We start from the raw sequence: 14,181 nt of genomic DNA, 5'->3' as shown, positions 1-14,181 counted from the left end.
TGAAGTGTTTGTATAAAAGTTACACCTAACTGTGCTGGATCTTTCCTGTCGGCGGCAGTCAGAGATAAAAGCAGGTTCGGAGCAGAGGCGAGGCTCTGCACATGCTCAGGCACACGTGACAGAGCAGCGCAGTCCCCACGGCTTGCAGTCCGTTCCGTGTAGTACAATTACAGTCACGGCAGGTAATTGCCTGTACAGAAAAGCGTGGGCTTCCAATATTACAGATATTTTTTAACACACACACACACACACACACACACACACACACACACACACACACACACACACACACACACTTCTTGTCATTTATCCCTTGGCTTGAAATAAATGTTGTTCTGTCCTAATGGGATCAACACCCCCAAAGGTTAATTCCATTCTCAGGGCTAGCATCTGTCTCCAACAGCTGAGGGGCCATGTTATCTTGGATTGCTGTTAATGTGTAACTTGCACTGTGATGACGCCAAAGCCAACGTAGGCGATGAATTAGTATTTGAAACCACGGAGATGGATGTGGGCGGGTCCACTGGTTTCAGAGACTGTTGTTCCCGGTAGGTTCCTGGTTTGAGAGTCACAGTGAAGTGTTCATCAGGTCACTAGGTGCTCCACTGGTGTCAATGTCAAGCACAGCTGGTGAACAGCCCCATCTGTTGTGCTCCCACATATTTAACATAACAAGGACAATCTAAACAGCTGCTCCTCAGAGCTGCAAAAAAAATACTCTTTTCTATAATTTTTGTTTTGCTTTCCTTTTGCACAAGACCTTGAAATATTTGTAGTTATAACATTCTGTACAAAACAATGCAAGAAAGTAAATTTTAAAAATGCCTCATCATCTGCACCTGTGTTGCATTGTCACCTGTGCTCTTACTGGGTTCAAAGGGATGAAAATGTAAAACTGTCCAACTTCTGTCTTAAAAATTTCTCTGGCTTCATGAAAGAAGCCAGATCAAAACAATCAAAACAAACTTTCCTTTGAGATTGTTTTTTTGGAGGAAAAACAATGGCCAAAAGCTCTGGCAGCAACTTTGAGTGTATTTATTTGGCCAGAGTTACTAACACCAATTTATGCTCTTCTTACTAGTTCTTTACATAGAAGTCCGTGAAAGTGGCCTGATCCAAGGATGTATTCAAAGAGGAGAACAGAACTTTGTTGGAAGTTGAGGATTTAGGAGGTTTTAGTGCTGTTCTCATTATTCTGAAATAAAATCCAAATGAAAATGAAGATACATTTTAGTCATAAACAAGCATCAACTTTTGTGTGGTAATTCTACATTGGACTTGATATACCCTGTCAAAAATAAGGGATTTATTAGTATATAACAGATGTTGTTTTTATATCAGTTGGAATTCTTTGTATTTCTTCTTTTCTGTGTGTGTGTGCATGTGTGTGCGTTTGTGTTTGTATGTTTTAATCCCAGTAAAAATTTTTGTTCATTGGATTGGAAGTCACAAATTCAAGCAGCTATACAGGCCTGGCAGGTAGTATAAATGAGTTAAGTGGGCCCGTGTGAGCATAAAACAGCTAGAGTCAGCAGGACTCTAATAAACTAAAGACCATACACCCTCTATAAAGACATTCAAAAAAGGTGTTTTGAATCAGTGTGTAAGTCAAACAAGCCAAATGCACAGACTAAATCCAGCTCACAACCCATTAGTTTTTTACCTTCTTGGCCAGTAAACAACACTAAAGAGCAGGCCTTGGTAGGAATAGGGAAAATCTCTCTTTCAAGTGTTAACAGGTCTGATACTGGTTTGCTTTTGAAATGCCAGAAATCTCTGACATATCTTTCACGATAATATGATAAATGATATGCCAGCATCTTTTAAAGTAATAAGGCAGTGTGGCATTGTACATCCAACTCCAATCTCATCCACTTTCGTTAACAAAATCATTTTTAAAAATTTAAGCAAACAAAACTGTTCACTTTTGTAGACAGAAATCCTGAGAAATTAATGGTGAATTTATATAACACTGTGAAAAGTAGATTTCAAAGGTTGATTCTTGCATGAAGTGTAGTGTTGTGCATTGATTTGTAAGGTTTCAACATGGCACACATTTAATTAGGCCTCAATATTACCTTGGGAAAATGTCCCGTTGGTGTCTGCACACTGAGTGTGAGGCAGGCAATGGCTTTCAGAGATATGGTCAGCCTGTCCTGAGCTCTATACCTGCCCTGATGGCGGCCAGTGAAAGAACTGGCTATAGGTCACAAAGGAGGTGTGGTCAATATGCAAAATGGGAGCCTGCAGGCAAAATTTGACCTTCACATATATTTTGTATGGTCCACATAGTGTTTCAAAATACTGTGTGCCAACATTAAAAATGAGAAGATTTTATGTTAAAAAAAACTTTCTTCACCAATAGAATACCTGGAAACACTGGCCCCTCCTTCTTGCGCTGTGAAAATATGCTGGAGGCAGACTAGCCGGATGCATGCCTCAGGTTCAGTGTGCTTTGCCCTCTCTGTTTCCAAGGCTGCCAATTCCTGTTACCACCCAGCCACTGTGCCTGCATCACAGTTGCCAGCTGGCACCACTCCTATGTTCTTTGACGTCCTTCATTTAAGGGACCTGCCTGTTCTTTGAAGGCATGTAAATTTCACCTAATGAAGGCTGTGATTCCTGTAAGATTGTGCACTAAAGAAGGGGCTTCCTAAAACTGAGAAGAAACTTACAGGATTTAATTGATCCTAATTGGGAAAAAAAATTGTCTAAAAGTGTGCTGGAGTTTGAATATGGAGTTTTTAGAGTCTCAAACTTTTCCAGCTATGGGGGTCTTGGTAGTTGAAAAAGGAAAACTAGACTTCATCAACTGACAACTGAATCCCATTGAAACCTTCACTGAGGAGATGCCAGAATTTTATAGACAATTTATTTTTTGCTTTAAACATCTTCATAAACTGAACAGTCATTTCTTACAAATGTATTGGTGATCTGTGCTCCCTACACACAATTTTTGGAAACTTCATAAATATTCCAGCTCCATATCATAAATGCATAGGAAATACTGATCTTAAACTTTTTTCTTTTAAAGCTATATAGTATACACTGGCTTGAAGACATCTGATAAGAAAGAATCTCACTTAATTTCATTTAACTCAGTTTTCTAATGCTATTTATTTTACAATAAAACCTTCTATACTTAAAATATCTATAAATACGCCATTCAATTAGTTTTTTTCCCTCTAAAATAAACTTTGAGGGCTCCATCATCCATCACCAAAACCCAAGAACTCTTCTAAAACAGCCGTTGGCTGTGAAGGCAATAATTTTATATTTTAGATGGATGGTATGGAGAGAAATTGCTGTGACTAATATTAGACCATATATTAAAATTGTTTAAGACCCAGAGATGGGTTTTAGTTGCTGAGCAGCTACTTTGTGGCTTCAGTTCTATCCAAGTTTCATATGTAAAATAACAACTGGAATCACTAAACTCTGAAATTATTGAGAACTAGATGAGGTTACACATGTGAAATGTTCACCACAGTGCCTGACACTTGATAGTTGCTACTAATGAAATTATTATTAATAAAAGGCAGCCTTACAACCAACTCAAAAATACCAAAAAATGAGTCATCTTAAAAGCTAATCACATTTGAATTATTTCGTATCTACAGCAACAATTGAGGCACTGCTAATCACATCACAAAGGTTTTGTATGGTGCCCTCAGCACTTTTTCTTGCCCCTACTGTCACACCAACAGCAAAATTCCTTATAACACTTGGATTTTTACTTTTTAAAGGAGACACTAAGCTATCTCCACTATAAATACACATCCCTCTCTTCTAACTGCCTGCACTTCCTCTGTAAATCCAAGACAGGTTTGCAGCCGTACTGTACAGAAATATCAGCAGATGGGATTATTACAAATTCAGATTTCCAGGGAATCACTCACAGAGTCAATAATCTGGTAGATCAAAAACAAGCTCTAGAAGTGGAATTTTTTTTTAAAAAGAGCCAGTGATGCAAATGTTCACAAAGTTTAACAAACAGTAATGTTTGATTCATGATATATACTTGTTTTATTATTATCACCCAGTGTAAACATTCATATTTCTTAAATGAAATGGAAAAATAAGTCAGTATTAAACCTCCCTATGGACTGCAGCTTATTATTTTTAAAGGACAAAAATGTCTCATGATGTATAATTTTTACTGATGAGTAAATGAAGAACTCTTTGAAAAGGTAAATATTTAAGATTTTGCTTCAAAATGGAAGACAGATTTTTTAAAAAATGATCAGGAAGGCATTGAAATAAGATAACTTTCTCTCTAATGATATTCTACAAAACATTCACTTCACCAATTAGATTTCTTATCTGAAAAATAAAATTACCTCTCATGTTTAAAAGGACGGAAGCCTTTAGGGTATTTCAAACCTATGACTGTGTATCAGCATGTTTTTCTTCAGCATTTACATCTTCTGAGTTCTTATGAAGATCAGGTTCACCTAAAAAATAAGCAAATAAGTAAACAATAACAAAATAGGCCTGTGAAAAATATTAATAAGTTCAGGAAACAGAATACATAAAATGTTGAAGGCTGGATTTCACAGTTGATTTTGTGGCACGTTTCTCCAAAGATACCACACATTTTCTCTTCAGCCTATGGATTTATAAAATATATCAAGTCATCTTCTGGTGGTTATACAATTCTGTGAAGTTACAATTTTATCTGTGAATACAGAAATGGAACAGATGAGACATGTTTAAACATCTATTAAATCAAATGTAAAATTTATGCATGTTTTTCCTGAATGTTTTTAATGGAAACAAATTCTTTTAAACAAACCCTCTAATGACCAGTGTCCTTTACCTAGCGAATTTAAAACAAATGAGTGTAAGAGAACAGTAATGTTTAAGATAACACATAATCTGCCAAAACAAACTAGTGGAATTTATAATCTTAGATTCACTCAGCTTCTATATAAACCTTGAAGAAGAAAAAAAAAACACATTAGCATGGAAAATGTTCCAACATTTATAGAGAGGTTGTAGAAGATCTATCAAAAATAGGAATATAAAGCAAAATGTACTACAAAGAGTCTTATTATATGAGAAAGTAAATAAAATTAACAGAAATTAATTTTTGAATCAATTACTCAAAATATCTTGATATTTCAGGAACCAGTCCTAGATGACAGAATGTTCTTTCTGTGTGAAATTTGATTGGAACTATACCAACAGTTAAACTTTGCACCAATTAATTTTGAGGTAATTCCTTCAATGTGTATTATAAGACTGTGTTATCTCAGTGGCAGCAGATACTTCATTGAGGTTATATAATTAGTGAACATACAGTATTTGTGGCGTGTTACCATAAAGTTATTTTGTCTCCTACTTTCTCTTTAAAATATATTCAATGCAAGGAATTGACCTTCTGACTCAAGATCAAACTTTCAGGTAGTATCATGACTTTTCTAATCTTCTTAGATAATAAAAACATTGTGTAGTTACATTAAGTTGCCAATGTCTCAACTCGGACATTAGAAGGTCTGGTCATGTATAATACACATTAATCTTACAGCAAAAATAAGATTTCTTTCCAAACTTGAGTTTGTGGCAGAGGCCAGAAGAGGTGTGGAGGGAGAGGTGTGTGTGGGGGTACATGGCTGATTTTTTTTTTTTTTTCATCCTCCCTAACTGGCTACCTTGGCCTCCTGAGCTGCAGGAAGAGAGAAAGAGGCTGAGAGGAGCAGCAAAGTGCCTACTTGACTAGTCCCATGGCAGGATGGCTTTGCACTCACTAGATCAGGCCAGTGTTTAGAGTTGCGTCTTCTGTGAACACATTCACGGGCTCTTCAGGGACTTTTTTATCAAGCATCATGTCTGGAGGCCTCAACTCCTTGATAGGGGTATGTGAAACTCTGGTTCCCTTACACACTGCAGTGCTTGGATATCATTTTTACAGATATATTTCCTGCTTCTGTCTGCTGAGATCCTATTACCCTTCCAAATATAGGTGGGCCACACTTGGTTTCTCAAGAAACACTCATGAGGCCTTTTTCCTATAAATTACTTGAGGAAAGGCTGAAACACACAGCCTCCTCTCCTGTGGCTCACCTGTCACCGTCTACATCTGTATAGTCCAAGGTTCTAAACATTTTTGAATCATGGGCCCCTCATTTAGTTTGGTGAAACCTATGGCATGATCTCTCATGCAAGATTTAGGGTCTTGGCTTAAACTTCTGATTTAATATCCTGTTACTTATGATGAGATTAGAACAGAACCAAATAGAGTGGAAAGAATGAACTGAATTTTAACAAGTTAATATAAGTAATTAATTCTCTGGCTCTCAAAATTTTGAGAGAACATTTTCCAACAGGCAAAGGATACAGAGGTCCACCTATCACAAGATGCCCTCCAGTCCAGGGGATAAAGAACTCACCACAAGAGTGGATGAGGAACAAAATCATCAGATGGAAACAATGCAGCAGTTGCAAAAAGTAAATTCCAAAATGACATACAGATTATACCTAAGAATAACTTCATAAGTGCAATTAGAAAAGCAGCAATTACAAACTATGACCAACTCAACAGACTGAAAATGAAGTGTCTTCCTTGAAAACTAAAATTCCAGATGTTTTCAGGGGCACACACATAATATTGCTAAGCAATTGCATGGCAGCAAGATTGCCTAGGAAAATACTGAGTTAGAGTCCTCAGCAGATTCAGATCACATTACTTTTAGTTAATAACTCTTGAGGAATAGAAGCCTTTACAATTAGGGATAATAATACTTGGAAGTAACTCTCAGTCTATCATAAAAAAAGATACTCATATCATTCTTCTAGAAATAAGAAGTGGTTTGCATTGTTTGACCTGTTAAAGATCACTTTAGATGATCTTCATGGCCCAAGAATGGTCTGTGTAAAACACCTTGAGAACTAAACATCTGTATAGTCCAAGGTTCTAAACATTTTTGAATCATGGGCCCCTCATTTAGTTTGGTGAAACCTGTGGCCTTCTCCAAATAAAATTCATAAATCAAATCAAATAAAATACCTGGGATTCCAAAAGATTCTGCTTATATTAAAACATCATTACCAACATATTTATGTAATTATTATAGTGATGTGATATAGTCATGTACTTATTTCTTTATTAGTGCATGAAATAACAAGGTCTAGCTATAGGTTTCCTATATAATTTTGAAATAATAATGATATCAAATGATACTTCAAAGTGTCTCTGTGACCTTAAGTGTTATGAAAATGTCTATGATTTCTATTGATGTCAAACACAAATATCACAAATGTTATTCTGTGTATTGCTGTTTACAAATGAAGGCAATCCTAAATTCCAGCTACAGGTTGGTAAAAAAATCAGTCTCCAGGTGTAAAGACCCCATATGTAACAATCCTAGGTTAAAACTTTTAGTCTAGTCTTTCAATTTACAAGTAGGAAAAATGACCAGAATATCAAGCAATTTTCTCCAGTACAAAACACAAATAGATAAGCTGAAGTCAAAACTAAGGACTTTTAATTCACTACTATTTCAACAAGATCAAAAAGTGAGCGTAGAACTTCATTTTACTGAAGGTATTTACAAACCCACATACATGGGAACCTACCTCTTAGGAATGGATGCAGTGGGTCTGTTCAAAGCAGGTTCATAGAAGCTTGTTTGACAGCCAGGAAAAAGGAAGGGACAATAAGGGACTTTGGATAATTCTGTTAATCTCAAAGAGACTTTTAGGTGTTCATCAAAACCAGTTTCAAATGTTAAAACTTGAAAAAAGTAACTTGTAAAATTATGGAAACACTGTGTTTTTGCTTTATAAATGGTCTGAATTTGGTGGGGACCCAGGAGGAAAGAGGTCATAGGAGGGACCGACTTCCCAAAACAAACAGAAATCCTCTAAATTTAGTTAATCCAGTCTCTTAGTTTATAATCTGAGCTCACAAATATTCTATTAGAATCATAATATGCTAGCTTTATAGATAATATAAATAATATTTGCAGGGAATAATACATGGAACACTATCAAGTGACTATTAGAGATGCCAGTTGTCCAGTTACAGTCTTGCTGAATTGTTATTAGAAAAATAATCTGTTAGGATAAATTATTTGTACAATTGAAAACATAACAATAATACAACACTTTGTGAACAACTGCTGGTGGTAGCTGCTATTTTAAGTGTTTCACTCATTTAATTCCCTGAGTCCTCAGAGCAGATATATGAGGTGGGGCTTAACAATGGTGGAAACTCAGACTTGGTCTGAGTCATCTGCCCAAGGTTTCAAGGTTATCAAGTGGCTAGATCCCTGTGCTAACTCCAGAATCTTGACCTTTAGTTCCACCATTTCCCAAACTACAATCATTTGCACGTCGCCTTCACCATCTCTACCATCTCTATATGCCACCTATCCTTTTCATTACCTAACATTTTTCTTTAAATTTTAAACTCCTCTTCTAAAAACTTCAGTTTTGTCTTGAATAATTTCCAAAGAAATAACAAGTTTGATATGTTTGTTGTATTTTTTAAGTACATAGAATTCATAATTAACAAAATGTCATTTCTTTAGATATAAAAATTTAATAGTTTCTATTTCATTCATATATATTTCTGACTTGTCTGACACAACAATCCCTGAATGTAAGAAAATCATCACCATGATCTCTACTGTAGAAGCAAGTAATACAGAAAGGGTGCCTGACTATCAGAATGCACCACAGCCTGGGGGAATTTCGGTGACAGACCCACAAGCTATCCCACAGAAAAATACTCCAGTCATTTTTCCATATTTAGAAGCAACAGCAAAGTGTTTGAAAAATACTTAGCACAAAATTGGTGTCTGCAGTCTTATCCATGGAAATGCTAGTTCTGAGTTACACTGTATTCTTATTTCTTCATGGAGAGATACTACTTTCGCTATGTATAGCAGTATTTTCTTATGCAGGCAGATCTCTCCAGGTTAATATAGTTTTGTTTTTGGTCCATTTGTATAGCCTGCATTGCAAATAACTAAATAATTGCATTGATGATCAAAGATTAAAAGCTGCAGTAGCTGGAAAAATGTCATGCAGGATAAATCAGAGCTTCTGGTTCTAATCAGTGTTTTGGCATCTATATAATAAAATTTGCTTTACAGGTTGGGAATAAGAAATCTTTCACCAGGGGAAAATACTCATAATATGAATGCATCTTGAGGGGAAATAGTTGTAAGTATGTGTTCTGCCTGAGGATAAATTTAGCTGCGTGCGTGAAGGTAGCAGTAAGTGAAGGGAGGTTGAACACTATGCCCCAGGAGAGATGAGAAGAAAGTGATGGGCTGTTGAAGAAACGCTCCACCACTTCCCAGATGTACTAGCTCCAACCCTGTAAAATAAAAGGAAGTAATACCTTATTTCATGAAGTATTATCTAAGATACAAACCAAGAGATGGCTAAATTATGTCTTGGTCCACTAAAGCAAAACAAAACACATTGATTTATATTAGCAAATTGCAGAATGAAGCTTATAACCAAAGCACGTGTTAGGAACCTAGAGATGTAGGGAGTTCTACAGGTGATCCTTGCAAAACAAACTCTGTGTATGTTAATCTGCCATTCAATGAAATTTTATTTAACTTTACTGGCTAATACCATGTCAAACAGTAAAAAATCTCAGTGTTTTAAGTTCCACTGAGATTAGAGTTTAAACACTGTAGGAGGTAGTGAGCTTAAAAGAGCTGAGCCTAACACTGAATCTACTAGATGCCTAAGTTTTGGCAGCATGTGGGTAGGAATGTGCTCCTAATGAAGGGAGGAGGGGGTGAGGTGAAAGAGTCGAATATGAGCAAAGGCAGATCAGAAAGAAAAGAATGTGCTGAGGAAGGAGTGAAGCCCAGTTGAAAAAACTTGACTCAGAGCAGCTACCCACTTGCTGGAGCAATAATTTCTCCTTCACAGTCATTTTTTAGAGGAAGACTCTAGCACCTATTAAAAAGCTATTGTTTCTAGACAGGAATTGTGTGATTGAATCATAGATCTTTTTAAGAGAAAGCAGGTTCCGGTGGTAGGGAGATGACGAGAATGTAAGGACACAGATTCTCTTTGAAGGTAGGAAGTGGGGAGGTAGCAACAGAGAAAGAAGGGCTGGGGTAGGAAAGTGAAGACCATCTGAATCATACTTTACTCTAAGGAGTGGCAGGGACCAGTTCTGGATATTTCAAGATTTGACTCTTAGAACAAATTTACTGTGAGAGGCAATATGGGGCTCCTCAAGTTTCTCAATCATGGAAAAGAATGTGAGAACACCAAGTCTGAGAAGTGTGCCAAAAATTCATATTTTCTTTATCCTTTATAAGTAGAAAAAAATTATTCATAGAATACTAATTTCAGGTATCTAACATAGTTTCAAAAATTTAGAACTTGGAAAATGTATTTGTAAAATGATGGAAACATTTTGGTTTTGCTTTTAGTATTCTGGTTATTAGGTTTTCTATTTTAAGCTGGACTAAGCAAAAAAATAAAGATTTTAATTGCTTCAGTAAAAACGTTTGTCAGTACATAAATCCACTTCTGTGCTAAATGGAGAATTATTGAACATAATTGAACTTGTTTTCATGATAGGTGATCCTGCAAAAAACCTGAGGTGTATTGTTCTAAACATAAGCCATTAATTCCCCTTCTCCTGTTCAATGAAATGAGCAGCTTCTTTCATGTTTACTGGCTCTAGGGAACTATTTGCACATCCATTCTTTGTTGCCATTTTTTACTCAATTTGAAAGTTAAAAAATAATTGAAGGTTCTACTTCCATTGTGAGATTTTATAACATAATGCTACTGCTATCAGAAATTATTTCTTAAATAACTCAATGTTAACATCAGAAAGAAAAAGCAACAATGCATGCATATTATGTACCTTCCCACTTAGCCACAATTTCTAGCCTAGGATTTTCCATCAAGTTCTGGGCTCTTATGTTTTAAAATGGATCCAAATATAGATATGAAGACGATGTGATCAAATTTTAAATTCTGTGTCTTTATACAAAAATTCTAAAAAGGATACAGTACACAGCATTAAATTTTAAATTCTTGTTAAAATCTGTATGTATTTTGACATGAATGTGTTGTTATATGTTCATTTATTAAACAGTAGGTGATCTGTGTAAGGAAGTAATTAGATTATGAGTAAGAATGACAAACTTTATTACTAATAATAATATTACCAGCATCAGCAAAAATAGCAGTTAACCTTCAGGGAATATTTACTCTGTGCCAAGCACTATGCTAAACGCTTCATATGTTTTATCATTTAACCCTCCTAAGGATATTTAAATTTTTTAAAATAATTTTATCACCCAAGGTCACATACCATTTGAGGAGCAGAGCTGAGCCCTCAACCCAAGAGCCATGTGCTTCACCACTAAACTGAAGAGTTTGGTCCCACAGGGCTAACTGCCTGCCCGAAGGTGCAAATTTCTACTGGATTTGAAAGCGGGAAAGCATTCCTTGCTGTCTGGAGACATGGAATCGTAAAGCTTTGAGCTGAGAAATGTTAAGTAAACAGGACATTTTTCACCTTCCTGCTCTGGTAAGCTACAAGAATTCAAAATTCAGTTCTTCAAAGAAAAGTTTGTTAATAAGTAGTGTGAACAGCACATGCTAAAAAATAAAAACTCTCTTTTTATTATCATTCCATGTAGAAAAACCTACAATAGAAGACAGGCTAAGAAGGATTCAAACACCAAGGCCCTCATAAGTCTTACTCTCAGGAAATTTCAAAGTAAAGGGTTGCCAGAAGGAACCAAATGTTCTTTTGCTAATTCCATGGAAGAGATATACTTCAGATTCGTGACCCAGGATTAATGATAAATTATGCAGTTTAAAATCCAGCATAAATATATTACTGTAGTAAGTTATCTATGCTTAAAAAAATCAAAAGTGGAAATGAGTGAAAATTCTGTTACCCATTTTTGTCTCATGATTTCTGACTCTCCATCCTACATCACCACAGTGAACCATTCACTACAGACATTAGGAATCTCAAATTGCACTGTTTTCTTTGCATATTCATAGATAGCAAGAGCAATGAATTGCTTCTAACCTAGAGAATACGAACATGACAAATTTCCTAATTTTTAGTGCTTATGATCAAATTCTTCAGTGGAGAGAAATTTTGTAGGAGTTTCTACCAAGGGAAGATGTGAGAAGAAAGAGTCATGAAAACATGTCCCCTTTGATTTTGTCCTTCATTTTTTCCATGAGACTAACACCTCTTACACTTGCCATCAAGCTGCATGCACAGTTTTCAGCCAGTATATACCTACCACAAAGGAAGACACAGCAAGTATTGGAGGTATGCATGATCCAAAATTTTAGGAGTCATTAGATATCCCTGATCATATTCTGTAATTTTGTTTGACAAATTCTTAAACTGAGTTGAATTGGAGATACCAAATGCCCAAACAAATAATTGCTTCTTCCTTCTTTCTTAGCTTTAAGTTACCAAGTCTTAGAGGCTTAGTTAGTTCATAGCCACATTGATTAAGGTCCAAGAATCAGCCAAAATAGAAATCAATCTCACATAAACAGTTATTCTTGCACCAAAGATGAGAAATACTAGTATTCTTTAAAAATGCTTCCCATGCTATTTTTTTCCTCCTATGTACATGTTCTGAGCTAACTCAGGCCAGCTATAAAGAGAAGCTATTTGAAGGCATTTGTGGAGAGAGTCTCATCTACTTACAGTTTTTGAAAGTAGTAGTAGGAATAAATGACTTCTTTTGGTTGTAAATGTAAGTTGCTATTACAGTACACTTATAAATTGCAAATTCAATCCTTTAAAATAAAAGTACTTTAAGCAATTAATCACAGAGCACTTTATTGATCTATAGCATCCAGCCAGGATTGTGGCGAGTGGTATAATCTCTCATCTATAAAGACTCATATAACAGGATTACTTTCATGATGGAGGTGAGCTTTTTAAAAATAAATCATGGGTGGTCTATTATCTCTACATCAAACTAACATCAGAACTATTAACTTGTTCTTGTTGAACTCTCTTATTAGATGAGATTTCTGTTTCTTTCTGATGTGCCTGGGCTTGCTTTCATCAGCAGACTGGCTCAGCATATTTTACAGAAGCCTTGCCCAAGATGCGAGGGTGATGTGGGGCATAAGGTCCTTCTGAATGAAGCCCTTGTCCAGAGTCATGAACTAATATTATTGAGTCCTTTTGTTCAATTTCTCTCTTTCCCTCCATAAAGTTTCCTGACACAAATCAAAATCAGTGCAAGACTTCCATGATCACTTACTACCAGCTCTGATGCTAAAGACACCAGGCCTAGGTTGGGTTCTGAAGATGATACGGAAATAAAATTTGGGAATCAGATTCTTGAAAGTTTTAACCATTTGCCCTTGAAGGCTTATTTAACTAAACCCTACCCAAAGCAAACTCCTGGATCACTTTTCCTTTTCCTTCACTTCTCCGGGACTTCAGTTATAACTTTCTTGCATGATTTCTGGGAATTTCCTAGATTCCTATAGTTTTCAAGAGCAAATCATATTATCCAAACAACAGTACTAGAAGTAAACCCAGAACTGATGAGTTTGGCTGTATATAAGGTCAAAATCTAGGCATCATTAAGGGATAAAAACTAATAGTTAAATATTCTTGGGAGAAAAAAGTGAATTGCTATAAACCAAGTTTGCTGGATCAGCTAAGATCTTTTCTTTCTGAGAGCATTTAGCTCTTCAGAGTACTCTTTTTAAAAATTGTTTTCTGTTCCTAAATGGTTTTATGCCAAGAAAAATAAAAGTAAGTATCTCAAGTGGCAGAATTCTCAACAGAAACTATTTAGATAAAGGTTGTTCATCTTCAACTCTGCAAATTGGACAGCTATATCAGCTGTTCAGAATAAGCCAATTCCATTCCTTATTCACTCATGCAGATAACAGGATGGATTTGAGAGATATTTGGGAGATACACTCTATAGGTTATCCTGATGGATTAATTAAGAATGGAATAATTGATTTCTTTGTGAAAATACATTCTTCAATACAAGACACCAGTCAGTCTCAGCTAATTAATTACTGGGATGTTTCTACTAGTCTAGTACAATTAACCATTAAGTCAACTGTGAGGGCATCATGGTTGCAGGAGAAAAATAACTTGACTTAACCTTAAACTGAATTACATATTAGACAAGTTATTCTCAAATCCCACAGAGAATAGTGTTTGCAGCT

At 35.8% G+C, this 14,181-nt stretch overlaps 1 protein-coding gene across 7 annotated transcripts in view; it reads right to left on the bottom strand.

Moving 5' to 3' along the window:
• Positions 1–241: 241 nt before the first annotated feature.
• The window catches only part of PDE1A (phosphodiesterase 1A), a 339,079-nt gene continuing 325,139 nt past the window's right edge, over positions 242–14,181 (bottom strand). For all 7 annotated transcript variants that reach the window (XM_073218588.1, XM_017660167.3, XM_073218587.1 and 4 more), the window contains 2 exons: positions 4,341–4,454; positions 242–1,195 (listed from right to left, as the gene is read on the bottom strand). In XM_073218588.1, the coding sequence (XP_073074689.1) occupies positions 4,384–4,454 (71 nt within the window). In that variant the 3' untranslated portion in view covers positions 242–1,195; positions 4,341–4,383. The remainder of the gene's footprint in view (positions 1,196–4,340; positions 4,455–14,181) is intronic.

Source organism: Manis javanica, chromosome 12 (genome assembly GCF_040802235.1).
Source record: "Manis javanica isolate MJ-LG chromosome 12, MJ_LKY, whole genome shotgun sequence".
Taxonomy (NCBI): domain Eukaryota; kingdom Metazoa; phylum Chordata; class Mammalia; order Pholidota; family Manidae; genus Manis; species Manis javanica.
This window is presented reverse-complemented; position numbering and strand designations above follow the sequence as displayed.